The 25,614-nt window shown below is 34.1% G+C and overlaps 1 protein-coding gene and 1 long non-coding RNA gene across 3 annotated transcripts; both read left to right on the top strand.

Moving 5' to 3' along the window:
* Positions 1-2,333: 2,333 nt before the first annotated feature.
* Positions 2,334-9,656, top strand: LOC109163304 (E3 UFM1-protein ligase 1 homolog). Of its 2 annotated transcripts, XM_019312056.1 has the most exons (20): positions 2,338-2,684; positions 2,899-3,210; positions 3,310-3,576; positions 3,693-3,740; positions 4,120-4,185; positions 4,388-4,491; positions 4,943-5,036; positions 5,123-5,179; positions 5,328-5,745; positions 5,854-6,002; positions 6,162-6,227; positions 6,304-6,372; positions 6,480-6,572; positions 6,658-6,723; positions 7,115-7,161; positions 7,257-7,320; positions 7,925-8,002; positions 8,134-8,196; positions 9,046-9,138; positions 9,394-9,656. In XM_019312056.1, exons 1-20 carry the CDS (start codon positions 2,511-2,513, stop codon positions 9,493-9,495), a joined length of 2,430 nt encoding a protein of 809 aa, XP_019167601.1. In that variant the 5' UTR covers positions 2,338-2,510; the 3' UTR covers positions 9,496-9,656. The 2 variants fall into 2 exon arrangements, with proteins under 2 accessions (XP_019167602.1, XP_019167601.1); XM_019312057.1 differs by lacking the exons at positions 7,115-7,161; positions 7,257-7,320; positions 7,925-8,002; ... (1 more) ...; positions 9,046-9,138; positions 9,394-9,656 and adding an exon at positions 6,824-6,862 and having other exon boundaries at positions 2,334-2,684; positions 6,658-6,768.
* An 11,595-nt stretch (positions 9,657-21,251) lies between these two features.
* Positions 21,252-23,089, top strand: LOC109163283. The gene is made up of 3 exons (XR_002051239.1): positions 21,252-21,402; positions 21,497-21,549; positions 22,983-23,089. It is a non-coding gene; the product is annotated as an uncharacterized LOC109163283 (long non-coding RNA).
* Positions 23,090-25,614: the final 2,525 nt, after the last annotated feature.

Raw genomic sequence — 25,614 nt, 5'->3', positions numbered from 1 at the left:
AATTAAAAAGAGTTTATGAACAAGTAAGAGAAATTTAATGTTAAGGCATGAAGCTTGAATGATGAAATTACATGCTAGCCTTTTTATTAATCAATGAAGTGATAGAAATTAAAACGAATGATTAATTGTAGCAAATAAATGAAAATCGAGAATGTAATAAGGCAAAATTAAAAAAGTTGGACTAAATATGATATTATTATAATAGTCAATTGTTGTAAATTATGGTATATTCTTGTGTAGTCATATGCTCTCAAAATCATACAGAGAAAAGAGGGAGGGAGAGAAGGGGATCAAGTTGAACTCAGGAACTCCAGAATCGCATTCTCATTAGATAACCAATACACAAACAACATGGGGTACAATTAAATTTGATACGAGATACAAAAAAATAGGATAATAGTCATAAAATATATATTTATAACATCAATGACTAAAAGTAAAATTTGCTAAAAAAAAAAAAAATCAATACCATTATGAGGAAAGAAATTGAGATTGAATATCAAATTCAGTTCAATTCATTGATTTCATTCACTGGACCAAACGGCCCTTAAGGAGAAGAAATGATTTCATAGGCCACAAAGTATCAATCGCTATATCGTGCACCAAGGCGCACAATGCATTGTGCGCCATGCCTAAAACGACATCGTTTTTTTATGTTAAGATTTTATATGTATTATGTTAAGAGTTTATGTGTATTTTGTTAAGAGTTTATGTCTATTATGTTATGAGTTTATGTGTATTATGTATTACGTAAGATTATGGTATTATGTTATGAGTTTATGTGTATTCTGTTATGAATTTATGTACATCCGAAACAATGATTTTTTTTTTTTTAGAAGTTAACGGCAGATACGGGAAACAAAATTAAAAAAAAAAAAAAAAACAGATACAAAACGACGTCGTTTTGGCAAGGGCGCACAATGTTGTGCGCCTTGGTGTACGATATAATTTGCCACTAAGTATCCACTGAAATTTCAAGCCCGGACTGTTTTAATCCCGCAATTATATCGTGGACCATGGTCCAAAAACGGCGTCGTTTCTTTAAGTAAAGAAACGGCAGCCGTTACAGCTTAACGAAGCGCGTATTTTTGGTGTGTTATTTACCAAATGAAACTAAAGTGTATTTCAATTGACACCGCATCACGTATTATTTTTATATTATCAAATGAAACTACAATTGAATTGAAATGAAACTGTAGTTGTATTGAAATGAAACTGCAGTGTATACAAAATGAAATTGAATAACAATTTCACATATTCGAGTGTATATTGTCCAGCAAAATTGTAGTTATATCAAAATGATACTGTAGTTGTGTTGAAATGAAACAACAGTGTATATAAAATGAAACTGAATAACATTTCACATATTTGAGTGTATATTGTGCAATGGAACTATAGTTATATCGAAATGATAATGTAGTTGTGTTGTAATAAAACTATATTGTATATAAAATGAAATTGAATAACAGTTTCACATATTTGAGTGTATAATATCGAATGAAACTGTAGTTATATCGAAATAAAACTGTAGTTGTGTTGAAATGAAATTTCAATGTATACAAAATGAAACTGAATATGTTATACAATCAAAGTTACTTTTTGCGGACGACGTGGAATAGGTGTCGTTCTTTTCATTAAAAGAAATGACACCGTTTTGATGTCTGCACCACAATGCATTGTGGACCGCGGTCCACAGTATAATTTGCCGTTTTAATCCGTCATGTGTTCTTAAAATGCATTCGTTATATCGTGGACCGCGGTGCATAATCGATTATGCATCGCGCTTCAAAACGGCGCCGTTTCTTTAAGTAAAGAAACGACGCGCTGTTATTGTTAACGGAGTGACACTACAGTGTATGTAAACGACACTGCCTCACGTATTATTTTTATATTATCAAATAAAACTGCAGTTATATCAAAATGATACTATAGTTGTGGTGAAATGAAACTGCAGTATATATAAAATGAAACTGAATAACATTTCACATATTTGAGTGTATATTGTACAATGAAGCAGTAATTATATCGAAATGATCATGTAGTTGTGTTTTAGTGAAACTATAGTGTATATAAAATAAAATTAAATAACATTTTCACATATTTGAGTGTATAAATATTGAATGAAACTATAGTTATATCAAAATGAAACTGTAGTTGTGTTGACCTGATACAAAATAAAACTGATGAATAAAGTTATTTTTTGCGAAACGGCGCAAAACGGATTCCGTATTATATAAAACGACGTCGTTTTGATGCACGGTGCACGATATAATTTGCCTAAATGAGATTGGGCTTTGGGCCGGACTCCTCCACTTTTCCATGTTGACTCCGAAACTACACAGATTTACAGCATTCATAACTAAGCTGACCCAATTGTAGTCTTTCCCGGTCTAAGATCGCCTGAGCCGATCATTCTGATCGGAGTATAGTATTCATTCAGTCGAAACTCTTTTTCTTTTTGTTCCTCTCCATCGCGACTGAGTTGAATCGCTGAATTTCGGAATAGGAAGATGGATGAAGAACTTCTGGAATTGCAGAGGCAGTTCGAGTTCGCTCAACAAGCGAAATCCACCGTCCGTTTATCCGACCGCAACGTCGTCGAATTGGTTCAGAAGCTTCAGCAGCTCCAAATCCTCGACTTCGACCTCCTCCACACCGTTTCCGGCAAAGAGTTCATCACTCCTGTACGCATATACATACTTTTTTTTTTTTTTTTTTTTTTTTTTTTGTGGGGTGGGGGGCGGCGTAATTGTTAACATTTCCTTATTTTTATTTGAGGGAAATTATTATTCTGAAGTTAGATTAGTATGCGATTAATAACAAGATCTTTGATTGTTATCCTATGTCTCTGCATTTTTATTTTTTTTTTAAATGGCGGTTATGTTTAAATGGTGGTAGGAACACTTGAGGAATGAAATAGCTGGAGAAATTAAGAGATTGGGGCGCGTTTCGTTGATAGACTTAGCGGACACTACCGGAATGGACTTGTTCCATGTAGAGAAACAATCACAGCATGTAGTTTCGAGTGACTCATCACTGATGTTGATCAATGGTGAAATAATCTCAAATTCTTATTGGGACACTGTTGCTGAGGAAATTAATGAAAGGCTGCAGGAGTGCAGCCAAATTGCCATTGCTGAAATAGCGGCGCAATTACAAGTTGGCTCGGAACTAGTAGTGTCCATTATTGAGCCTCGACTTGGGACTCTGGTACTATTCTCTTTTTGGATAATAGCATCATATTGAATACTGGTTTCTGAAAGAAGATATTGGTTTGTATCAAGTGATTTTTCCATGTGGTGTGAATAGGTAAAAGGTAGGCTTGAAGGTGGCCAGTTGTATACACCAGCATATGTTGCACGGGTGAATGCTATGGTCCGTGGTGCTGCAAGGGGTATTTTTGTTCCAATGAACTTGTCGGCTTTGTGGAACTCACTGCAAAGTTTACTGCAAGAAATGGATGGAGCGGGTGGTGTAGCTGTTGAAAGCTCATTCTTCCAATCGTTATTTAATGGGCTAGTTAAAGAAGGACAGATCCTTGGCGCTCTCCGTGCTGGTGTTCATTGGACACCTTCTGTATGTAGCTTAATATAGTATTGAATCTGAATTGGTTTAAATAGTGTTTTTATTGTATTCATTACTTTTGCTATTTTTCTGCTGCACATTGACTGGCATTCTATTGGACGTTACAGGTATTTGCCATGGCTCAAAAGGAGTGTGTTGACTCTTTCTTTTCACAGGTTTCTATCCGTTTACATATCGCTGCATGATCTGAATGTCTTATCCACATTGGAAATTGTGTATTACTTGTGTATTGTCATTACTTGTTTTATCCACATAGGGTATGTAAAGTTGTTGGAGATTTGAAATAACTTAGTTTCAAATGGAGTGTTATCCTAAATTTGAAGTTGGGTACTGTAATGTGCTTGTAAGCTTGGAAACTGATATCCTGTCTCTCATAATACTGCAAAATGGGAGACATTAACAATTGAAGCTGCTGGGGTGCTAGACTATTTTTTTTTTTTTTTTCATTTTCTGATAGTGCATCCATGTTTCCCTTTGTGTTTCCCCTTAATTTCTGCATTCTTGTTATTAACTCCTTGGTTCTTGATAACCCAGAATTCATTTATTAGTTATGAAGCCTTACAGAAACTTGGAATCCCACAACCTATTCAGTTCCTGCAGGTATCTTCATGCTATTTGTTTTTTGTTTTTTGTTTTGTTTTTTTATTTTATTTTATTTTTAATTTTAAATAATTTAAGCCTCTAAATGTTCTTAAAGATGATGGAATTCTTGTTATCTTTTATGTCTTTTTTGTCTTCCCAGTTCCCTATGGAGATTTACTGGATTTATATTATTAACTCTTGACACTCTATTCCAATTTAGTCCAGATATCCAGAAGGTACTTCTTTAGCTACGATATTTGCTCACCCATCAATAATAGAGATGTTGGATGCTGCTGTAGAGGACACCGTGGAGCGTGGCAGCTGGTGAGAAACTCATATATTCTTCTTTTTGTTTTTGTTTTGTTTTATTTTTTGTTTTATTTATTTTTTTTTTTTTTGTACAAGCTTAGAGTACAAGGCTTCCATTTACTGTACTCTAAGCTTTCTTTCAATTTTGTTTGTGTTATACATAAAGAAATATTGTAGTTATTCCATGAACACAGTGAAAATATTTGACAAAAATCTATGAAAAAAGGTTAAATGTCTTCACTTTAGTGATTCGCCATGGTGAGTTCACTGTCAGTGCTTCCTCATCTAGGCATCTTTTAACTATGCAATAGACTAATAAAAATTGTTGCAGGCTACTGCATTGATACAATTCTTATAATATCTATACATCAGATGAAAAACTATTGAAGTATTTGAACAGTGAGATGATAAGGAAAAGATTATAAAAAGTTATTATTATTTTTTTCTAATTGTTTGGAAATTCCAGGATTGATTCACTCTCAGTGTTGCCAGCATCCTTTGGTTCCCAGGATGCATCCAAGATCCTATCCCTCTGTCCATCTGTTCAAACTGCCCTAAAGGTGATCTATTGTTACTCTGCCACTTATTGTATTGTTCTTTACTGTGGGCACATTTGTCATTTTCTCATTTTTCTCTTGATTCTCAGTCCAATAAAGCACTTATATTGGGGGAGTCGTATGTGTTCAGCAATGGCTTTGTGAAGGTAGGATTTACAAATCATCTGTAGTATATCTTGAAAACTGTTGGCTGTTGACTTGGACATTGCAGTTTACAGATTACTAAGTCCAATTGTTATAATCTTGTTAATTTTCTCATGCTTTTTTGTTTACTTTTTCAATTATACTTGGCAGGATCTGTTTGACAGTATAGAAAAGGAGTTGGAAACCTTAAATCTTTCTATGCTAGCTAGTTCTGGTACACATGATGAGCTACATGCCAGTAAGGGTACTACCAGTAGTTTGGCTGATTCCAATGAGACTGGCCATGATGGTGGTGGTAATAAACAAGCCATGGAGAAAGGATCCAAGAAGAAAAAAGGAAAATCTGCTGGAAATACTCGTGCAGGGGCTGCTGAAGCTGGCTCGGATAACCTGGATTCTGCACCATCTAAATCCAAGAAAAACCAAAAGAAAGGCAAAGGTTCTTCTACCTCACAGGAGGTATCCTCAAAAGTAAATGCTAAAAAGGAAGAGGATCCTTCTTACCTTATTTCAGAAGAATGGATTACTCAAAAGATTGTTTCTCTAAATCCTGACTTTGAGGAACAAGGTGCATACAGTCTAATTAGAATGCTTTTTTTCCCCTGAATATCTCAGCTGATAAGAGAAATCTTCTTGATTATAATTTTAACAAATAATCTGGTTTAACTCTGTTCAGATGATCCTGAGACACTTCTTGAGCCTTTAGCACACCATTTAAGACCTCTGCTCGTTAATTCATGGAAGGAAAGAAGAAAGGCTGCATTTACTGAAAATGCACAGAAAATGAAAAAGTTACTTGATAACTTGCAACGGAAACTTGATGAGGTAATTAGCTAATGTCTTTGCATGTTAGCTTTTGAATATAATGGAGTTGTTTAGTACCTTCACAGTTTTCATGGTTGCTGAAATCCCTAGTTAAGCATGATGGAACTGTTGAATAGCCATAACTATTATCTGATTGGGGTTCTGTTCTTTTCTTGCCAGTCATTTTTGAATATGCAGCTTTACGAAAAAGCATTGGATCTGTTTGAAGACGACCAATCAACCTCAGTAAGTCATACAAATCCTGTTCAAATAGTTGGAATTTGTCATGCATATGGATTGAGTATTTCCCTTTTCTGTACAGATTCTTCTCCACAAACATTTGTTGCGAACTACAGGAACCTTTATGGTGGATACTTTGCTTCTTAACCTGGTAACCTATGCAAACTATTCTTTTTATGCTTTTTTTTCTTCTTGGCAGTACATCTAATATAATTGGTTATGTCTTACAGTACAAGTTGTAATGATGTATCAATGCAGGATGTGCACAATAAATTGAAAAATGGAATTGAAGTTGATGAGTCTCAAAATCGTGAACCTGCTTCACTTAACTCTGGGGATAGAAATGCTCTTGTAAATACTTTGTCACCTAATTTTCCCCGTACTGCTTGTTAATAATGAGTACTGGATTTCCAGAATTAATATGTTGTCATCCCAGGCCAAGAGTCTCCCAGGACCACTGTCTGTCAAGGCAACTGCCCTACTTGAAGCTTTGGAAGGGAAGGTCAGTGTTTTGCTTTTCTCAGAAACCAATTTTCAAAATTTTTTTGTGGCCCACATTTTTCTTGTTGCATCTGCTGTCCTAACATAAAGGTATCTTTAAGTGGGGATTTTGTAACTTTTCTTAGAGAGTTGCTATCAATTACTGTAATTGTCCATTTTAGGCCAGAGTGAATAAGTCAGTCAAGACAATAATAATGATGATGATGATGATGATTAAAGAAAAAGGGGTGACAACCTTGACATTTTTTACTTCTGAACTCAATTGATTCTGTGTCTCATTTCTGCTGTTTATATGGGAATTCCATACTTAGAATAAACATTGCAATTCTCTCCTCATATGCAATCTTTTCAGTAGTGTTGGCTGACATTATTAATCTTCTTGTGCTTGACAGCGGGTGGAAATGTTCATGACTGCACTAAGAGCTCTGGCAGAGGAAAGGTAGCAAAAGGGGTTTCTATCAATTTTTTCTCTTTGAATCATTTGTATTTCTGGCAAACTATGGAAATGAATAAATGGTATGTTTTTTTTTGCAGCGGATTAATTCTGAAGAAGCTGGATAAGAAATTGGAGAGGACCCTTCTGCATTCATATCGCAAGGTATCACTAGATTACTTCTACAGACACCTTTTTGTCAAGAAGTGAATGATGACTAGCTATTTAAAGAACCAGACCGATTATCCCTTGACTGCTTTCTTTAAATTATACTGAATTCCAAATTATTGTGTTTGGTAACGTTTTCAATGCAAAGTAGAATAAATTAATGATGAAATCTGAACTAAAAATTTGTCAAATTGACCCTCCTAAAATGAACTGAATCTTTGCAAATGCAATGGGATACAAGACAATGTTGGGAGTCAATCGGGTATTTGATCTAAAACCTGTGTACATAAAAATCATTAAGGAGCTTTTGTGAGGCTTGACTTTTATGTAAGGTTTTATTTATTAAAGCAGTACAAATGATAATAATCTTTCAGCATTGAACTGTAGGATTGTAGCTTCTGTCATATATGTGCTGAAGTGTGTCTTATTCTCTTGGTACCTATCAGCTACATAGAACAAGATAAATCAGAATCTGGGATGATTTTGAATTTTTATCTTATTTCAAGTGCATGCTGTTATAGTGGCTTGTAACTGCACTCCCTTTCCTGCTTGTTTGAAGTGTACATAGTTCTGATGGCTTCTCAACTATGTGGTTATTCAGGATCTGACAACTCAAGTTTCTGCTGAAACTGATGCAGTTTCACTTTTACCAAAAGTTGTTTCTCTACTTTATGTACAGGTTAGTCACCTTTTTTATTTTTTGCAGTTTGGTCTGATTTCTAATCTGTGGTTTGTTGGATAACAGTACAGAGTAATAACACATATTTAGATCATTTTCAACATTAGATCTAACCTTTGTGTGGGTCACAGGTTCATGGAAAAGCACTTCAGGCTCCTGGCAGGGCCATTTCTGCTGCTGTCTCTGGTTTAAAGGTTGTTATCCTGTGAAGTTCTTTACAGTACCAAATTTCCATTAATATTTTTTCTTTTTGGGTACATCAAATTTTCATTAGAGCAAATTCCACTTTTAGCCCTCGACTATTGTGGCATTGCCACATTTAGTTATGCTCTTTTAATTTTGCCACAATTAGTCCTCCTTTTAAAATTTTGTTATTCCACCATTTAATAAATATGGCTAATATGTAATTTAATCATTCAATAAAAGAGTTTACAAGAGAGGGAGAGAAATTACTTGTTGGGGCAAGAGGCTTGAATAGTTGAATGATAAAATTACATGTTAGCCACTTAGCCGGATATATTAAATGGTGAAATGACAAAAATTTAAACAGAGGACTAATTGTGGCAAGCAAATAAAAGTCAAGATGTAATGTGGCAAAATTAAAAGAATAGGGACTAGAAGTGGAATTTGCTCTTTTCATTACTATATTAGACTTCTAATTGCTGAGGAAATTCTTTTTGGTAGTAGAGCTGTCTAGCACCTTACAAAAGTGCAAATTATATGCATGTCTTTTTGATTGAGCCGATGCATTCATTCTGTTTTGTTTTACCAACCATGTTCTAATGCCTACTTTAGTGGAAGATCAAGTAGGGTTTAGAGCCATGGGGAGTATATGCCCTTGTACTCCAATACCGTCTGGTAAACACTTCAATTGTTCTATGACAATATGTTGAGTGTAACTTCAATTTCCCAGAAATGCCTAGCTGAAATCTTGTCTGTACACACAAGTTATACCTTTTCTAGGCAGTTAAAGTTTATTTTGGGGGCGTGGATAGCATCACAAGGTGAATAAACTCTTATCTTTGCCTTTAATAACCTGTTAGGATAAGCTGGATGATTCCGCATTCAAGACCCTGACAGATTACCAGAGCACAACAGTGAGCCTTTTGTCACTAATGTCTGCTGCAACTGGTGATGTGAGTTTACTTCCTCATTTTTTGCGTTTTTCTACTTTTGTATGGTTGGAAGTAGTTTACCTGTCCATTAGTGACTTGATTATAGTGGTTGCATACTTGCATTACCACTTTTAGTTCTTTGATTTTTTAGTATCAACCAATCCGAGAAGTGGACCGAATTTGGTCGATCTTTAAAAATGCCACTATAGGTGTGTGATCAACAGTGAAATAAACTCCATGACATGATGTTTTGCCTTTTCACTTTATATATGACAGGAAGAAGATTGCTCGTCGGATAGAATCCAAACCAAAAGGGAGGTTCTGGAGGGTTTGATGCCTGCATTGAAAGGCTTAGTGTTGAGTAGTCAACAGTCTTGATGTGTTGTAGAAATAGTTTTACTAACTCCAGTTTGAAGCAAAAGGAACTTGTGTTTCCTTCTGCGGAAAATGTGACAACCCGATAGATTTCTTGTTCACAAATTTATGAACTATGGATGATAACTGAAATTATAGAACCATACAATACGGTTTTTTTTTTTTTTCTTCCTTGAGTTAATTATCGAAATGGTCCTTTGATTATAGTGAAATATCAATTTGGTCATTGACTTTTTTTTTTTTTTTGATCTAATTACGTTCTTCAACTTTAAAAAATCATAACCAATTTAGTCCTCTTTGTTGAGTCAATGGACCATTTCAATAATCACATGCACCATTTGTTGTCTTGAGTAAACGGACGTTTGATGGCTAAACAAATAGAGGACAAATTAGTTAAGATTTTTTAAAGTTGGAAGAACTTAGTTAAACAAAAAAGAAGTTAATGACCAAATTAGTTATTTCACTATAATCAAAGCACAATTTCGATAATTAACTCTTCTATTTTTTTATTTTGTTTTGGCTACGCAAAACTTAACAAGTCTTCTTTCCCTTTTAAGAGGGATCCCAGCCAAGACGGATGTGCATGTATAAAAGCATAAAACATAATAATGTTTTGTTGTAACCATTTACTATATTCATAATGTTGGTACCCCAAAAATGGTCTCAGTTTTTTTTTTTTTTTTCATCATCAATTGAGATTAACATATATAGCGGGAGTCCGAGTACATTACACATTGTTATAATGTATAAGGACATTAGCATATTTTTGTCTTAAATCTTCATAAAAAAAAAAAAACAAAAAAAACAATTTTAACCTCTCAATTATCGACACAAATCTTACTTTATTGTTTTTCACTCTGCCAATTTTGATCCTTTTTATGATATGGCAATTGACTAATAGACTTCACATACATCTTCAATGCAAATGTGATGAATTTATCAGTTTTTTTTTTTTTTTTTTTTTTTTTTTTTTTTTGGAAAATGGTCAAATAGGGTCTCGAACTTTAGCTTAAAAGTCAATTAGACCCCTAAACTTTTTAAAGGTGCAATTAAATCCATCAACAATTCATTTAAGTGCAATGAAGTCCAAAAACAAGTTAATGACCTGCTATCACAAGTCATTAGGGTTCAGGCCACCTTCCGGCAAAAAAAAAGTGACCGGCGACCGACGAACGGTCGTCGGTCGCCACCGGTCACCTTTTTTTTTTTTTTTTTTTTGTCGAAATTTCGCCGGAAGGTGGCCTGAACCCTAATGACCTGCGATAGCAGGTCATTAACTTGTTTTTGGGCTTCATTGCACCTAAATGAATTGTTGATAGATGTAATTGCACCTTTAAAAAGTTTAGGGGCTTAATTGACTTTTAAGTTAAAGTTCGAGGGCCTATTTGACCCTTTTCCTTTTTTTTTTTTTTTTTTTTTTTTTTTTCTTCTGTCAGAGACCAAAACTATTGTTTTATAAAATAATTGAAGGATTAAAATCACTATTTAGTATAAATATATTGACACTAAGTATACATCTAATATTCAAACTATATCATTTTTGTTATAAATAATATTAAGTGTGGACATTATGATTAGAATATGTAACGGTTGTAACGGTCAACATTATTGTTGTCATTATTATTAGTTTATTATATATGTTGTACCCCCATTTTGTAATGTTGAGGATGAATGAGTATTGTCTATCTCTACATGTTTTCTTTTCTCTTTCCCCTTTTCCAATATCTGCAATGTTCATCGGTTAGGAGCTAAAGGCATCAGACATAATCTCCCACAACATGTTATCAGCAAGCTCCTAATTTACTTCTCCGATGAACGGTATTTTTTTTCTTCCATAGTTGCTAAAAGTCATCTTATCCGTACTTCGCTTCACTATCTGTGGATGAATATCTGTGGTGAACACGGTTCTAACGGTGTTAGTACACCGTTATCTTTTTTTTTTTTTTTTTTTTTTTTTTTTTTTTTTTTTTTTTTTTTTTTTTTTTTAATTAATTGCGTGACTTTTCATTCTTTATTTTCACATTTTGCGGTTTCACTTTAATTTGAGGTGAACAAAGATTTCGGACATTCATAAATTATGAATTCATGCCTGCACATTCACTTTGGAACCATGCCTACACATTCCCGTCCGAAATCACGGACATTCATAAATTATGAATCCATGGCTGCACATTCACTTTGGAACCATGCCTACACATTCACTTTGGAACCATGAGATTATGAATTTTCTGTTATAAGATTATAAATTTTCTGTTATGAGATTATGAATTTTCAGTTATGAGATTATGAATTTTCTGTTATGCGATTATGAATTTTCTGTTATGAGATTATGAATTTTCATTACATTCATAATTTCGGACATTCATAAATTATGAATTCATGCCTGCACATTCACTTTGGAACCATGCCTACATATTCCCGTCCGAAATCACGGACATTCATAAATTATGAATCCATGCCTGCACATTCACTTTGGAACCATGCCTACACATTCACTTTGGAACCATGAGATTATGAATTTTCTGTTATAAGATTATGAATTTTCTGTTATGAGATTATGAATTTTCAGTTGTGAGATTATGAATTTTCTGTTATGCGATTATGAATTTTCTGTTATGAGATTATGAACTTTCATAAAATTCATAATCTCATAACAGAAAATTCATAATTTGATCAAACGCGCGCCGTTAACTCCACATCCGCGAATTTTTTTTTTTTGGCCTAAAAACGACGTCGTTTTGCCTTGTGTTCACCATTCTCGGTGAACACGATTCCATGGCATAATTTGCGCTCTTCGTGTTCTTCGTCGGTTTTGTCGAAGCGTTATAAACGCATGCCTCTTTTAATAACAAACGCCAGAAGCGTTTTTTCTCTTCGGCCTAGGATTTTCTATTAAGCCCTTTAATTTTTTTTTCATACCATTTATTTGGACCACCTTTCATGGGCTATATTCTCTCCGATTTGGTCCATTTAAAATAACATAATTTTTTTTAGCCCATTTTGATGGATCATTTCTTTTAAATGGTCAAGTTTTGTAATATATTTATCCACATGTTTTATTTGGGCCTGATTTATTTATATATATAAATTGTTTTGGGGCTGCAGTTTGATTTTTTTAAGCATTGAGAACTATATTGCTTTCAAATTGCCATTCAATTTATTATTGAATATGCTCATAAATTAAAATTGCTATTTTGTGCAATTTATTTGGATCATATGATTTTATGATTTTCTATGCATATTTTGTTATATTAGCATAATATTTTTTATTTTGCATTATGCTTTACAAGTGGACCTTCGGATTTAGCCAGACTTAGTATGCATAGATTTGAAAGTTATATATCCTGGCTACTATTACCACACTTGTTCTGGACGGGAGTGATTATTTCATCCGGGCTCTTGATATTCAAATTTATCTCGATCCTACGTCACTTTGAAGACATGATCGTTGAGATGTCCATGAACGACGCAGCCCAGAAAGCCAACGCTTTATTTTTCTTACGCAACCTGAATACCTTCCTGCAAAGGATCATTATGCCTTATAGAAATCCCCGAAGGATAAATTTGACTAGTATATATTCATTGGTCCTTTCTAAAATCGCAATTAGAATGCATTACCTTGATCTTTCAAAACTTTAAATCAAATTCCTTATTCTAAATCAACTATATGCAAAATTGTGGCCCAATTAAAGTTGCGTAAGCAGAATTGTTTTTCTGGCACGAATTTGATTGGCGAGCCCTTGTCTTCTTTTCCACACCACCCCCCTCCCATGAGTGTAGAAGCACAACCACATGTTGACGCAAATCTATAGTGCATGCCCAGTTGGTTCTGCACCGGTGCCCGAAGCACACGACGTCACCTAATTGTGCAACACTAAGAGGGGCTGAGGAAGAAAACGGGAAAGAAGTAAGGCTAAGGTGGCAAGAACAATAACTTCCGAAACCATAATAAAAAGCAAAAATGATCCAACTCGTCAAGAACAACAATAAAGTCATAACTTTGGCCCAACAGCAAGTTATGTTTCATGTATGGGTGTAAAAGGCACTACTCACGTGTGTTTCACACCCGAAGCATTTTGCTGAAACCTGAACGAACAGCACCATGTTGAATCCAACAAAGTTTCCTTGCCTGAAGCAAAGCAAAACTTCCACCTAGTAGACATATGTGTGGCTGTTGTCAATTACAAACAAAACAATTGCCAAATTTCTAAGCAAATGTCATTTAATTAAATTTCCCGTTTATCCTCTTAAGCATATAAGGATGGATAATGTTGGAGAATTCAACTCGTCAACTTTTGACAATTGTTATATGGCATTAGGCATTATGATAAAGCATCACATGCCTTATGACAACACCTAAAAGGGTTTAGCTGAATCTCTAAATTTAAATTACTTGCTAAACCATTATTTTTTCAAAATTCCAATGTGCCGGATACTTGGTGGGGAAATGCAATATTTATGCTAAAAATTTTCGGCACACTGCATATCCTTATTCCCCCTTCTATCTAATACGTGGTTTTCAAACAAACATTTCCCAAATCTGCGTTTCTACTCTTATGAATGCAGTCCAATCTATTACATAACCACCATAGCGTATCCATCTAAACATCCATCTGTTGTCTCCAATATTTAAAGCCCCTAAGAGAGACGTGATGGATACGCTGACTGCATGAAGATCGGTTCACAGCATTAGGGGGAGATATGATCAAAATTGAAATGGAATGCCGAGAAATTTCATGAAATGATCTTCAAAAATTAAATCCACGTACCAATTAAACTGAACTGGAAGTTCAGAAAGAAATCAAACATATCTGCCAAATAAAGCTATTTCATGAAAAAAAAAAAAAAAAAGAGTGACTTGGTCCTATACACATTCCCCAAAAATTGGACCATAGATATCTATCGATACTCCTTGACGTCAGAAGTGCAGGAGATTCATTGGGATAGAAGAAAAGTAAAAATTCACAAACAACTAGATCTAGTAAAGAATTTTTGTCACTCTTGAAAATCTTAAAAAGTTATATCTTTAAGATGATCGTCCAGATGACGAGAAAAACCCAGTAAAATTATAGGTGCACCAAATATTCATAATACTGGGTTGCGGAACAACCAGATATAAATATCCGGAAAATGGCTATAATCTGGTTAACTTTGAAAATTATTTTTATATATATGGGAGAAATTCGTGAAAAATGTTATAAGTTGTCGACAACACAATTACCTTCAAAATTGCTCATATTATATGACAATCTGGATCCAGAGCTAGGTGCCAGAAGCGCCTAGATTGATTAACTATAAAGAGAGCAATTAAAGGCATATATAGCTCAACTCGCTAATATATTCATTTTGTACACCATTGAAGTATTAACCCTGTAGGTTACAAATGGTGTTTGTATAAAGGAAAAACAAGAATGATAAGGTGGTGAGATATAAAGCGAGTCTGTAGCCTAAGGGTTAACGCAGAAACCCATAATCAAGTATACTCTCCCATGATGAATATTATTAAAAGTTCCGCTACATAATTGACAAAATAATTCTAGATATGCAGCTTTTTAAAGTCATGACCTAGAAACTATGGGTCATTAGACACTAATGTTTATCTGAAAATCCTTGATGGATTTATAATTCTAAAAAATGAAAGAAAGTAAATATCACAACATGTTTGTTGTTGAAGTACAAATGCTTTACTTTACTTAAAATAGTGAAGCAATTGATTGAGTAATTTCTTCTTAAAATAAGGAAATTATAGAAATGAATATGTACCATTAGGTACTTATTAAGGGGCTTATTTATAAAATAAAGGAGATGAAAAATCAAGTATTATATCGACCTGTAGATCGAGCATTTCCTTAAAAGGAATTTCACAAACTATTTAGTCTATGTCCAAATAATCTCCCGCAGTAGATAAGGACCATTTTTACCTAAAAGGATAGGACCAGAAGTCCGATACTTCAAAACGTCATTTGAATATCCTTAAAGTATAAAATACATCTTTCGAGAAGTCATTTGAATATTGTCATTATGTTAAACGCCATAACTTGGATTGATATATTATAAATCAATTTAAGCTTTAAGCATCTTAAAGCCTAAGGGATAATACTTGTTCTTATAGATGTATTTTGTATATTATCATCTCGTTATTACTTTCTCGCTTTGTCATAGCGACTTTTAAGTTACGAGATGATCAAGGTACAAATATTCATATTGATGCTTTTGACATGAAGTCATCATACTTGGGACAAATAAAAACGTATATAGTTTTTCATGGTATAAAATACCTTGATCCACATGAAATCCAGAAGAGTGATAAAATATTTGTCCAGAAGATTTGCTCCAATGACAAGTTAGAAAATGTATATCTACAAAATATCTATGAGATTGATATGCAAGGGTAAAGAAAATTATTTAGGGGGAGCGACAAAATATAAATAATTTTATTGGTCCAGATGATTATGAGAAAATATGATAAATTCTAACGACAATCCTGAAGATTGTACCATATCCTTTGATAAATTCTAAAGACAATCCTGATGATTGTACCATATCCCTTCTCTACACCATTTTGAAACGATGATTTTACTTTAAACAATGTAGAATTTGAAGATTGTTATCTTCAGGGGGAGACGAGAAGTATATTCACTCGAGTCAATCCTGTAGATTGGTCAATCCTGTAGATTGGGTCTTAAAAGACTAATAGTTGCACTTTTTGCAGCGTATATATTCACTCGAGTCAATCCTGTAGATTGAGTCTTAAAAAGACTAATAGTTATACTTTCTGCATCATATACATACCATGTACTCTTTTCCTCACTAGGTTTTTCCCAATGGGTTTTTCTAGTGTGGTTTTTAACGAGGTATGAGTATGATTTATTAATGGGGGGTTATATATAAATAACTAAATAGACAAACCCCAAAATCCTGAAGATTATGCCTTGAAGGCAAATACTTAAATAGACAAACCCCAAAATCCTGAACATTATGCCTTGAAGGCTTATGGTTGTACTCTTTTTCCCTTAACTAAGTTTTTCCCACGAGGCTTTCATAAGTTAAGGTTTTTAACGAGGCAATCAGTACAATATATGAATTTACAAATATCATGTACTCTTTTCTTCAACTAGGTTTTTCCCACATGGTTTTTCTAGTGAAGTTTTTAACGAGGCATGAATGTATTCAAATATACTATCCATATACCTTGTACTCTTTTCTCGACTAGTTTTTTCTCCACAGGGTTTTTCTAGCGAGTTTTTAACGAGGCATGGTTATAGTAAGATAATGTCCAAGGGGGAGTGTTATAAATAATATTGTTGTCATTATTATTAGTCTATTATATATGTTGTACCCCCATTTTGTAATGTTGAGGATGAATGAGTATTGTCTATCTCTACATGTTTTCTTTTCTCTTTCTCATTTTCTAATATCTGCAATGTTCATCGGTTAGGAGCTAAAGGCCATCGGACATAATCTCCCACAACAATTTTATTAATTTATACATGCTAGAAAATGTACAGCTTATTATAACTCATTTGGTTCACATAAAAATTTTATGATGAATAGAATTTTAGTCCTATAAAAACAAATTATTGAGAATATTAATTTTCATTGTTTAGTTGATTTGGAATTATCAATGAATAAGATTATAACGACTAATGTCTCCATACATACAACAACAACAACAAAGCCTCTACTAATTTAAGGCTCGATCTCATAACCTCTCAATATGAGAGAGTCACTACTCACTGCATGCCGTCTGAACGTAAGGTGGTTGGCTAGAATTTATTTTCTTCAGATTTGAATAATTCAAACTCCAAAGAATAAAATTTTCATCAATCAAACAAGGTTTTTCCCTCAAAATTTAGGAATTCTAATTCCAAAGAATTCATTTTCTTGTGAACCAAACATGCCATTAATGATGACACTGAAAAGGAATCCACTTCGATCATGGTGTCATTGTCCTCGACCGAGATATTTTGACTATCCTAGTCACTAATCGTACCCCTTTCTCTAAGAAGGAAGATGGGGGGGGGGGGGGGGTGAAGGGTTTAGTACTTAGGAGATAGTCGAGAAGGTTAATAACACCTAACGAAGTAGAAGGTCAAAAATCTAAAAATGAAAAGATAAGCAATAAAGCGGAAACCGGAGAATTAAAAAATCACGAAACTAAATCTTTACTGAGAAAGCTGATTGGAGACGTCCGACTTGAACGAGTTGCGTTTAACCGATTGAGTCCTTGTGTGCAAGCTCGGGAAGCTCTGGAAATTCATTGCAAGAAAGCACGATTATGCTTCTCCCTAACGCCTTATTTATACGCGAGTTAGGCGGGAGGAATTTAAAATTCGAACCAAATCCTAAGACAACTGTTCTCAACACGACGCGTGGTGAACGACTCAATTTGGATGGTGATCTGCGCGGTGCACCGTATACCCGTGATATACTCGATCCTGCCCTGATTAAGTGACATAACCTTAGAGTGTGATCGGATTTTATAATCCGAGCCCCTAATCATGTTACCGCGACTCGGAACACAGAATAGGGGGCTACTTGATAGGGAATATATCCCGGGTTACAGCGCTCCTTATACCCAGAACCTGATTGGGTACGAGTCGTCTCGAGATCCGGATCATTTCCCAACCTGAACCAACCAAAGCACAACGACTGGCCGACCCGACCTCGGATTCATTGGCTCGTTGGCCTAATAAGCCATTGCTTTATCCCTTCTGTGCTCGGGTCCGACCTAGATGCTTGTCCCCGATCCCGAGCATGGACAGTTTACAGTTAAACCAATCCCAACAAGTAACTAACTGGACAAATATATTTTTACACGTGCCCGACCCTCATTTGACCGATTGAACTACCGAATGCATGGACACTTGGCGTACATGCCGGCCTCTCGTCATGTGTCCCTTGAATTCCCTATAAATACCCCGCGAGGCGATAGTAGAAGGGACTTTTTGGCAACTTCTATATAGCCTTACTTAGCTCGGGAATCTTCGGCCTCATGCTGTAACCCGAGCTCAACATCTTAAATCAACAAGCAGATCGCTTTAGGGCCGAAACCTTGTCCGGCCTTATACTTTATACGTATTCTGAACAAACACGATATTTTACCGCATCACCAACCATTTATCATTTGTGCAACACAAACTTTATTGTCCTCATTTAGGATATTGGGGGTAATTCATAGCATGATCAGTTTGGTACTTAGCGTCATGGGGATCAAACGAAATAGCCACTACCTAAACATCCCAACAAAATCATATATTGGTTTCTAGCATAAATGCCAAAATCTTTGTGACTCAAAGATACCGGAGGATGTGTTAAACACTATTCCAATATTTCATTGTATAGAGAGCGCTAAATGTTGCTAACAGTTTGATCGCAAATATAATATCATGCATGATGCGATTATGGAACTTCTGATCCCAAAGTAGTGCTCCAACGACAATCAAGTAATGAACTTTTGGTCTAAGGGTATTCTCGTTATCCTCTTTGAGTCTAAAAGGTACGTTATTTGCTTTATATAACACCACCTCATCATTCTTATTTCTCTTTTGTAAAAACACCTATTTGTAACCAACACGGTTAACATTCAATGGTGTATGCGTTATAAAGAGAATACATTTATTTTAGCGAGTTAAGCTATGCCTTAATTGCTCCTTTATATATTAAATAGTTGTTGGAAAAATAGCATTAAAATGGCATTTTAAGTGGCTATTTTGTGGTACAATTATCAGTGGGGTGCACTTCCGATTTGGGTCTGGTCAAAGTGGATTCGGGTTCTTCGTAGTGAGACGAAGATATTGATATGTTGTACACTCAAAACGGATAATGGATGAATGAGATATTGAATCTCAAAGTAGACCCATTGAGTTGGAAAAATGACGGGAAAAAGAATGAGCTTTTGTCCCACATTGGTTTGGGAAGGATTTGCACCACTATTTATACAATAGTCTTTCTATTGCTTATCAAATTGTATAGCATAGAGGTTTTCTCTCGCATGCAGGGGGAGTGTAAATTAAATTCCAAACTAAGCTTGAAAAGGCTTGACTCGTGTACGCGGGCCTTGTGAGCTAAGTTATGCCAAATTTCGGTATACTTTTCCAACAGAATTGCGTTTGCCCTCCTCTGGACCGTTACGAGAATTAATCGTGGAATTGCGTTTGCCCTCCTCTGGACCGTTACGAGAATTAATTCTCACGATTAATGGTTAGCTCCCTACATATACTCACGTGAACAAGAGAGACACAACACACACAACTGATTTTTCTCTCTCAAAACTCTGCTCTTACTCCGTTCTTGCCGATTGTGTTCTACCCGTGCTCTAGTTCGTCGGGTCCTTCATTTGGGTGCTCAAACGTTGAACCGTAGTAAGTTTTATCTTAAAAAATCTAGGATTTATTGCTTTTAAGCAATAAATCCTTACTTCATTTCCTTTGGTTGGAATTATAATCTGGAGAATTATAAATTCATATATATATATATATATATATATATATATATATATATATATATATATATATATATATATATATATATAATATTATTTTAGGTAAATTGACTTTGTTCAATTATTTTTCAACAATCTTAAAACTTTATTTTCTTTGTATGAACAAGTTGATGGATTCCAAGAGTGTTGAAACAGTGAATGTTGCTCGTGATGCACATTCAAATGGCCGGAACGGCAACGGTGTTGCACATTCTGTGATGTCGGTTGACGGCAGCAATGTTGAAAATGATGTTTCAATGGGAGTTGCAAAATCAGACGAGATTTTAAGTTTCCGTGGTTGCGAAAAGCTTAAGGAGCTTCTAGTTGAGTTGGGAAAATTAGAGCAACTAATAGAATTATATGCTTTTGGAACTGTGGTCTCACATATACCCTTTTCTTTGTGATGTTTGAGAAATCTACAAACACTGTACATGTGGTCACACAAGGGGTTAGTACAAATGTACAATCAAAACTAACTTTTCTCAAGAAGAAATCGTAGTGATCCAGGTGGTTTTTTTTCCATCTTCATTTGTGAATTTATATATGCTCCTTGAATGGAAACATCTAATTGTGTCTTGCAACTATCTGGATGCATCTTAGGACTTCTCTTGGGAGTCTAAGCTCATTGGAAAATTTAGATTTATTAGGAAGATGCTATTTTGAAAGCTTACTTTTGGCCTTTCTCATCTTTCCAATTTGAGAAGGCTCTACTTGAACAATTGGCAAAATCTTAAAGCACTTCAAGACCTTCCTCCTAATCTGCATTTACTCTCCGCAGAAAATTGTGTGTCATTGGAAAAAGTAGCAGATATATCCAGTGGCGGACCTACTGTGGGGGCAGTGGGGTCAGCTGCCCGGCCCCACTCACCCCACCCCCACCCCTTATATAACTTTTGTATTATATGTGTATATATAGTACAAGTTTTAGTATAAGTATTAAAAAATAGAGAAAAATTTATAGAATGTGCCTTAGCCTAGTTGGCTAAGTGTGTGATTGGTTTGAAGGCATGCCAGGGTTTGAATCTTATCTATCTGTTCTTCATTTATATTAATAATGAGATGTGTAATTTATAATGGATCTTTTATTCAAATTATTTTATCAAATTGATTATGTTCATATTTTTATAATGTTTTGATGTGTTTTTATAATTTTTCTATATCCAACATTATTTATGGCTATACTTTTTAAGTGTTTCATTTTTTTTTTCTAATTATCAATTTTGCTTTAATATTTTGCCCCCGCTGAAAAAAATTCCTGGGTCCGCCACTGGATATATCAAACTTGAAAGAACTTAGAGAGTTGAACTTTTGAGAATTGTAAAAGTTTGGTTGAGCTTCTAAGGGTGGGGAGTCTTGAATTCTTACAATGTCTTGCAATAGCAAACTGCAATGCCTTGAGTATTCCTTTGATTGAAAATTGGTACCAGGTTAAATTAGTTATATATGTTATGTTCCCTCCACTGATACATCTCTATCACTTTAATTGGTATTAATTGTGGTATATTGTAATCCATAATGTAGGCACGTTGTGAAGGTGTGATAATCTTAAGATTTGGATTCAAGTCATTAGATATGTAAGTTGCAGTAATCCAACACTTTTAATTTGAGGCATGATCATGAACTCCTTGATAATGTTAGCATATATCTTTGATGGTAAAATCTCCCATTAGACTGTCTCGCTGAAACGGGTCAAGTTTTTCATATGCATTACATTTTTTCTTCATAAATATTACAATTTTTCTTATAAGTAATTCTCAAACCCTAATATTAGATTTTGATTTAAAAGTATTACATTTTTCATCAAGAATAATGTTGTCTCATTTTCTTCATAAGTAACAACCAATCAATTTATCCATGATGAGAATTACATTTCTTTTCATGAGTAACTAATCAATCTCTAACTCTCTAAGTATTAAATTTTGTTTTAAAAAGTATAAAAGGGTGTGTTTGGTTCATGTGTTTAGCTATTAGAAATTGGAATTAAAGTCATTGTTATTGTTTGGTTGATAGGTTTCTAGAACACTACTAAGATTTTTTATTTTTATTTTTTTGAAAGGGAACACTACTAAGATTTGATTACCCCTAATTAGAAAACTCATTCTCCAATAAAATAAGGGTTTCATTTCATTATTTTCCCTCCTAATTGATAATTTGATTTTTAAGTTTGGACTAGTGCATGCTTTTAGATTTTTGTTTTTATTTTTTTGTTCATATTGGTGCTTTTGATATCTTTATATTAGAATAAAGAGTAAATACCTAAAATGGTCCCTCGACTATAGCTAAATTCACAAATTGGTCATCGACTTTCAATTTTGACCAATTAAGTCCTTAACTTTGTAATTTTAACACAATTTGGTCCTCTGTCTATTTGACCATTTGTTGACTGTGATTTTTGAGGATATATATGTAATTTCATGGTCCATCGTCGGTTTTTTTAAGGTTCTGGTTGCATTTCCAGACCGCATTGTTACATTTGAATCAACTGCCGAAAGCAATCTACCAAATCCGGTCGCATTTCTTCATCCTCCCTTTGGATTCAATGTAGTTGAGTTCGTACCAGAGCGAAGAAGACGACGTGTTTCCGAACCAGTGCAACGTCATCCTGGAGGCCTCAACGTGCTCCGACGAGAGCTGAAGGTTCTTCTGGAGATCGTCGATCACGGTCAACAAACGGTCAAATAGATGGAGGACCAAATCGTGTCAAAATTACAAAGTTAAGGACTTAATTGGTTGAAATTGAAAGTCGAGGACCAATTTGTGAATTTAGCTATAGTCGAGGGACCATTTTGGGTATTTACTCTAAAATAAATTGTCATGATTTTTTGTTCTTGTATTTTTAAAATTTTTATTCCCACTATAAGATCATACATAACCAAATAGTATTATTGGTAATCATTCCAATTCCACCTTATTACCAAACATGCAAAATACTTGCACCAAAACTGATTACCATTACCAAGTATTTGATTCCTATTCTGATTTGATTTGGTAATTTGTTATATTGTAGGTAAGTTTGGTAAGTTGCAGAATTCCAACACATTTGAGGCAGTATGCATGGGTTCGAAATGTTGTTCCCACTCTTAATGATGATCACATTAATGGAATTGGTGTTAGTGTGAGAAGCAAAAGCAGTGGGGCTTGGATTGTAATTGCTGGAAATTATGGAATTTCTAACCACCTGAAAGTGATCTTAAATTAAAAAGACTTGTTCCGATCACTTTTAATATTCAGAAAAACATTTGTTACTATTTCCGACCACTTTTTGCTTTCTACTTGATTTAAGATTACTTTCATCAAGTGGTCGGAAATTGCATAATTTCCAGTAAAGGAACCTCCTCATCAATATATTGGGATCAAAGAATATGAGGAAATTAAATTTGAGATCCCAACAAGGATTGAAGAACTAATGGAGGTGTATGCACATTTCCATGATGTGTAGAAGATACTTTGTGTAGTTGAAATACATAGAAACATAGATAGAGAAGTGTGGTTCTTCCCATCCAACAAGGGATGGATTGCTGCCACTATTGGATACTATTAGGTGCGTGAGACTTATTGTGACGACAGAGATCAGAAACCTGCAGTTTCAAATGGACTGTTTTGTTGAAAGGTTGGCCAGAATTCTTCTCTATTGCATTTGTTTAATTAATTTGGCATTGAAATGTTTGAGTATCAATCTCTACTAAATTTACTTTTTAATGTGTGTATGCTTATTCCTATATGAAAGCACTCGAAGTTGTTTATCTAATATAGGGTTAGAAATTTATATAGTCATGGAGATTAATATTTCAGAGATGTACTATCATGAAAAGGTTAAATAATATTTGGAGTTGTGTATTTATAAATATTATTTTAATTTGGTAGAAAATTAATTGGAAAATGTAGCTCATGCTAAAGGTTGGAACAGAAAAGTACTCAGTTTCGAGATCTATAAGTTAACCTATGAAAAATTAATTTCCGAGAAGTCAAAGATAACCATTGGAAGGTGAGCAACCATTCGGTTAAGGAAAATGATCTCTCGGATGGATTATATACTTAATCAGTTAATCATTCGGATGGATTATGTGTTTAACATTCGGATGGTATATTAAATGTATATCACGTGAGTTTGTTTCATCTTTCCATGCAAATATTATGCTTATCAATTATAATATACATATATGTATAAAGGGGTTGTTGGATCGAGTCTCAGTGGAGGTGATATTAGCTCCTTGTGATTCAATAAGTTGAGAAAATAGTTATGAACAGATACTGCATTGTAATAAAGTTGATAATATTCAAAAAAAAATACATATTGCACAATTATTTGCGTGTAGTATATAAACTTGTGGAGGTACATTTATATTATGTAAATATTCAAACCATACATAATTTACATAATTAACTTTTTCTATATTAGATATATTATTATATCTTTTGGAAGTTGAAATTTTAAATTGATGTAATTTTCATGTAACATCTCTCAACTGTCAAAATATTTCATATAAATATTTTGAAAGGACATCTGAAAGAAATACATGCAATAAACTTGCAGTATAGTGAGATTTTTCACCTGTCTCATAATCCTACAGGAAGTTCTTAAACAAAGCAACTTAAGAATTCCATTCATCCTCTTGCATTGTATCCTATAAGATTAAATCTTGAATCTTGTTGCTTTTTCTGAGGGATATTTAAAGATTAAGGGCCCTGTTAGGTAAAATAGTTAGCCTATCCGTCAATTTTGGGCAAATTATGTTGTGCAACTACGTTCATAATTACTAAACTATATGTTCATAATTATAAAGCTATATATTCATAATTTTTGAACTTTATATTCATAATTATTAAACTCTATATTCACAATTACAGAACTCTATACTCATAATTTTCAATGTTCATATTCCCAATTGTTGAACTCCGTATTCGCAAATCACAGAACTATATGATCATAATTTGATAACTATACAGTTTAGAAATTATGAATCTACAGCACAGAAATTATGAATCTACAGTACAGATATTATGAATATGCAGTATAGAAATTATGAATCTACTGTATAGAAATTATGAATCTACGGTTTAAAAATTATGAATCTACAGTATAGATTTTATGAATCTACAGTATAGAAATTATGAATCTACAGTATAGAAATTATGAATCTATAGTATAGAAATTATGAATTAGAACCGTGTGCACCTTGCATGGTGCACACGGTTGCACAACATAACGTTTTCCAATTTTGGTTTATTTGACCACTCTTAGCTGTTTAACTTGATTAAACAATTAATATGAGTGTTTGATTAATTAGCTTTTTGTAACAATACAACTTATTGCTCCAAAATGCTAAAATTAAAAAAACTGCTCAAAGTAGATTTTTCGATCATCTTTTTGAAAAAGTCATTTTATATGCAATCAGCTATCAGCTAACAGTTAATTTATCAAAAACTTTTCTAGAATCAACTAATTCTATCAACTATGGATACTCAAACCACCAGGGGCGGATGCAAGTGTGGGTTAAGGGGGGCCTTGCCCCTCCCCCCCCCCCCCCCCCACCCCACCCCACCCCAAATTTTTAATATTATATATAATACTAGTATTGACCCGTGCGCTGCACGGTATGTAAATTAAAAAGTATTAATTGTGTGTATATTATGTTACA

The sequence above is a fragment of the Ipomoea nil genome, unplaced genomic scaffold, assembly GCF_001879475.1.
Source record: "Ipomoea nil cultivar Tokyo-kokei standard unplaced genomic scaffold, Asagao_1.1 scaffold3016, whole genome shotgun sequence".
Lineage (NCBI taxonomy): Eukaryota > Viridiplantae > Streptophyta > Magnoliopsida > Solanales > Convolvulaceae > Ipomoea > Ipomoea nil.
Note: the sequence above shows the minus strand (reverse complement) of the source record. Positions and strands in the feature narration are given on the sequence as shown.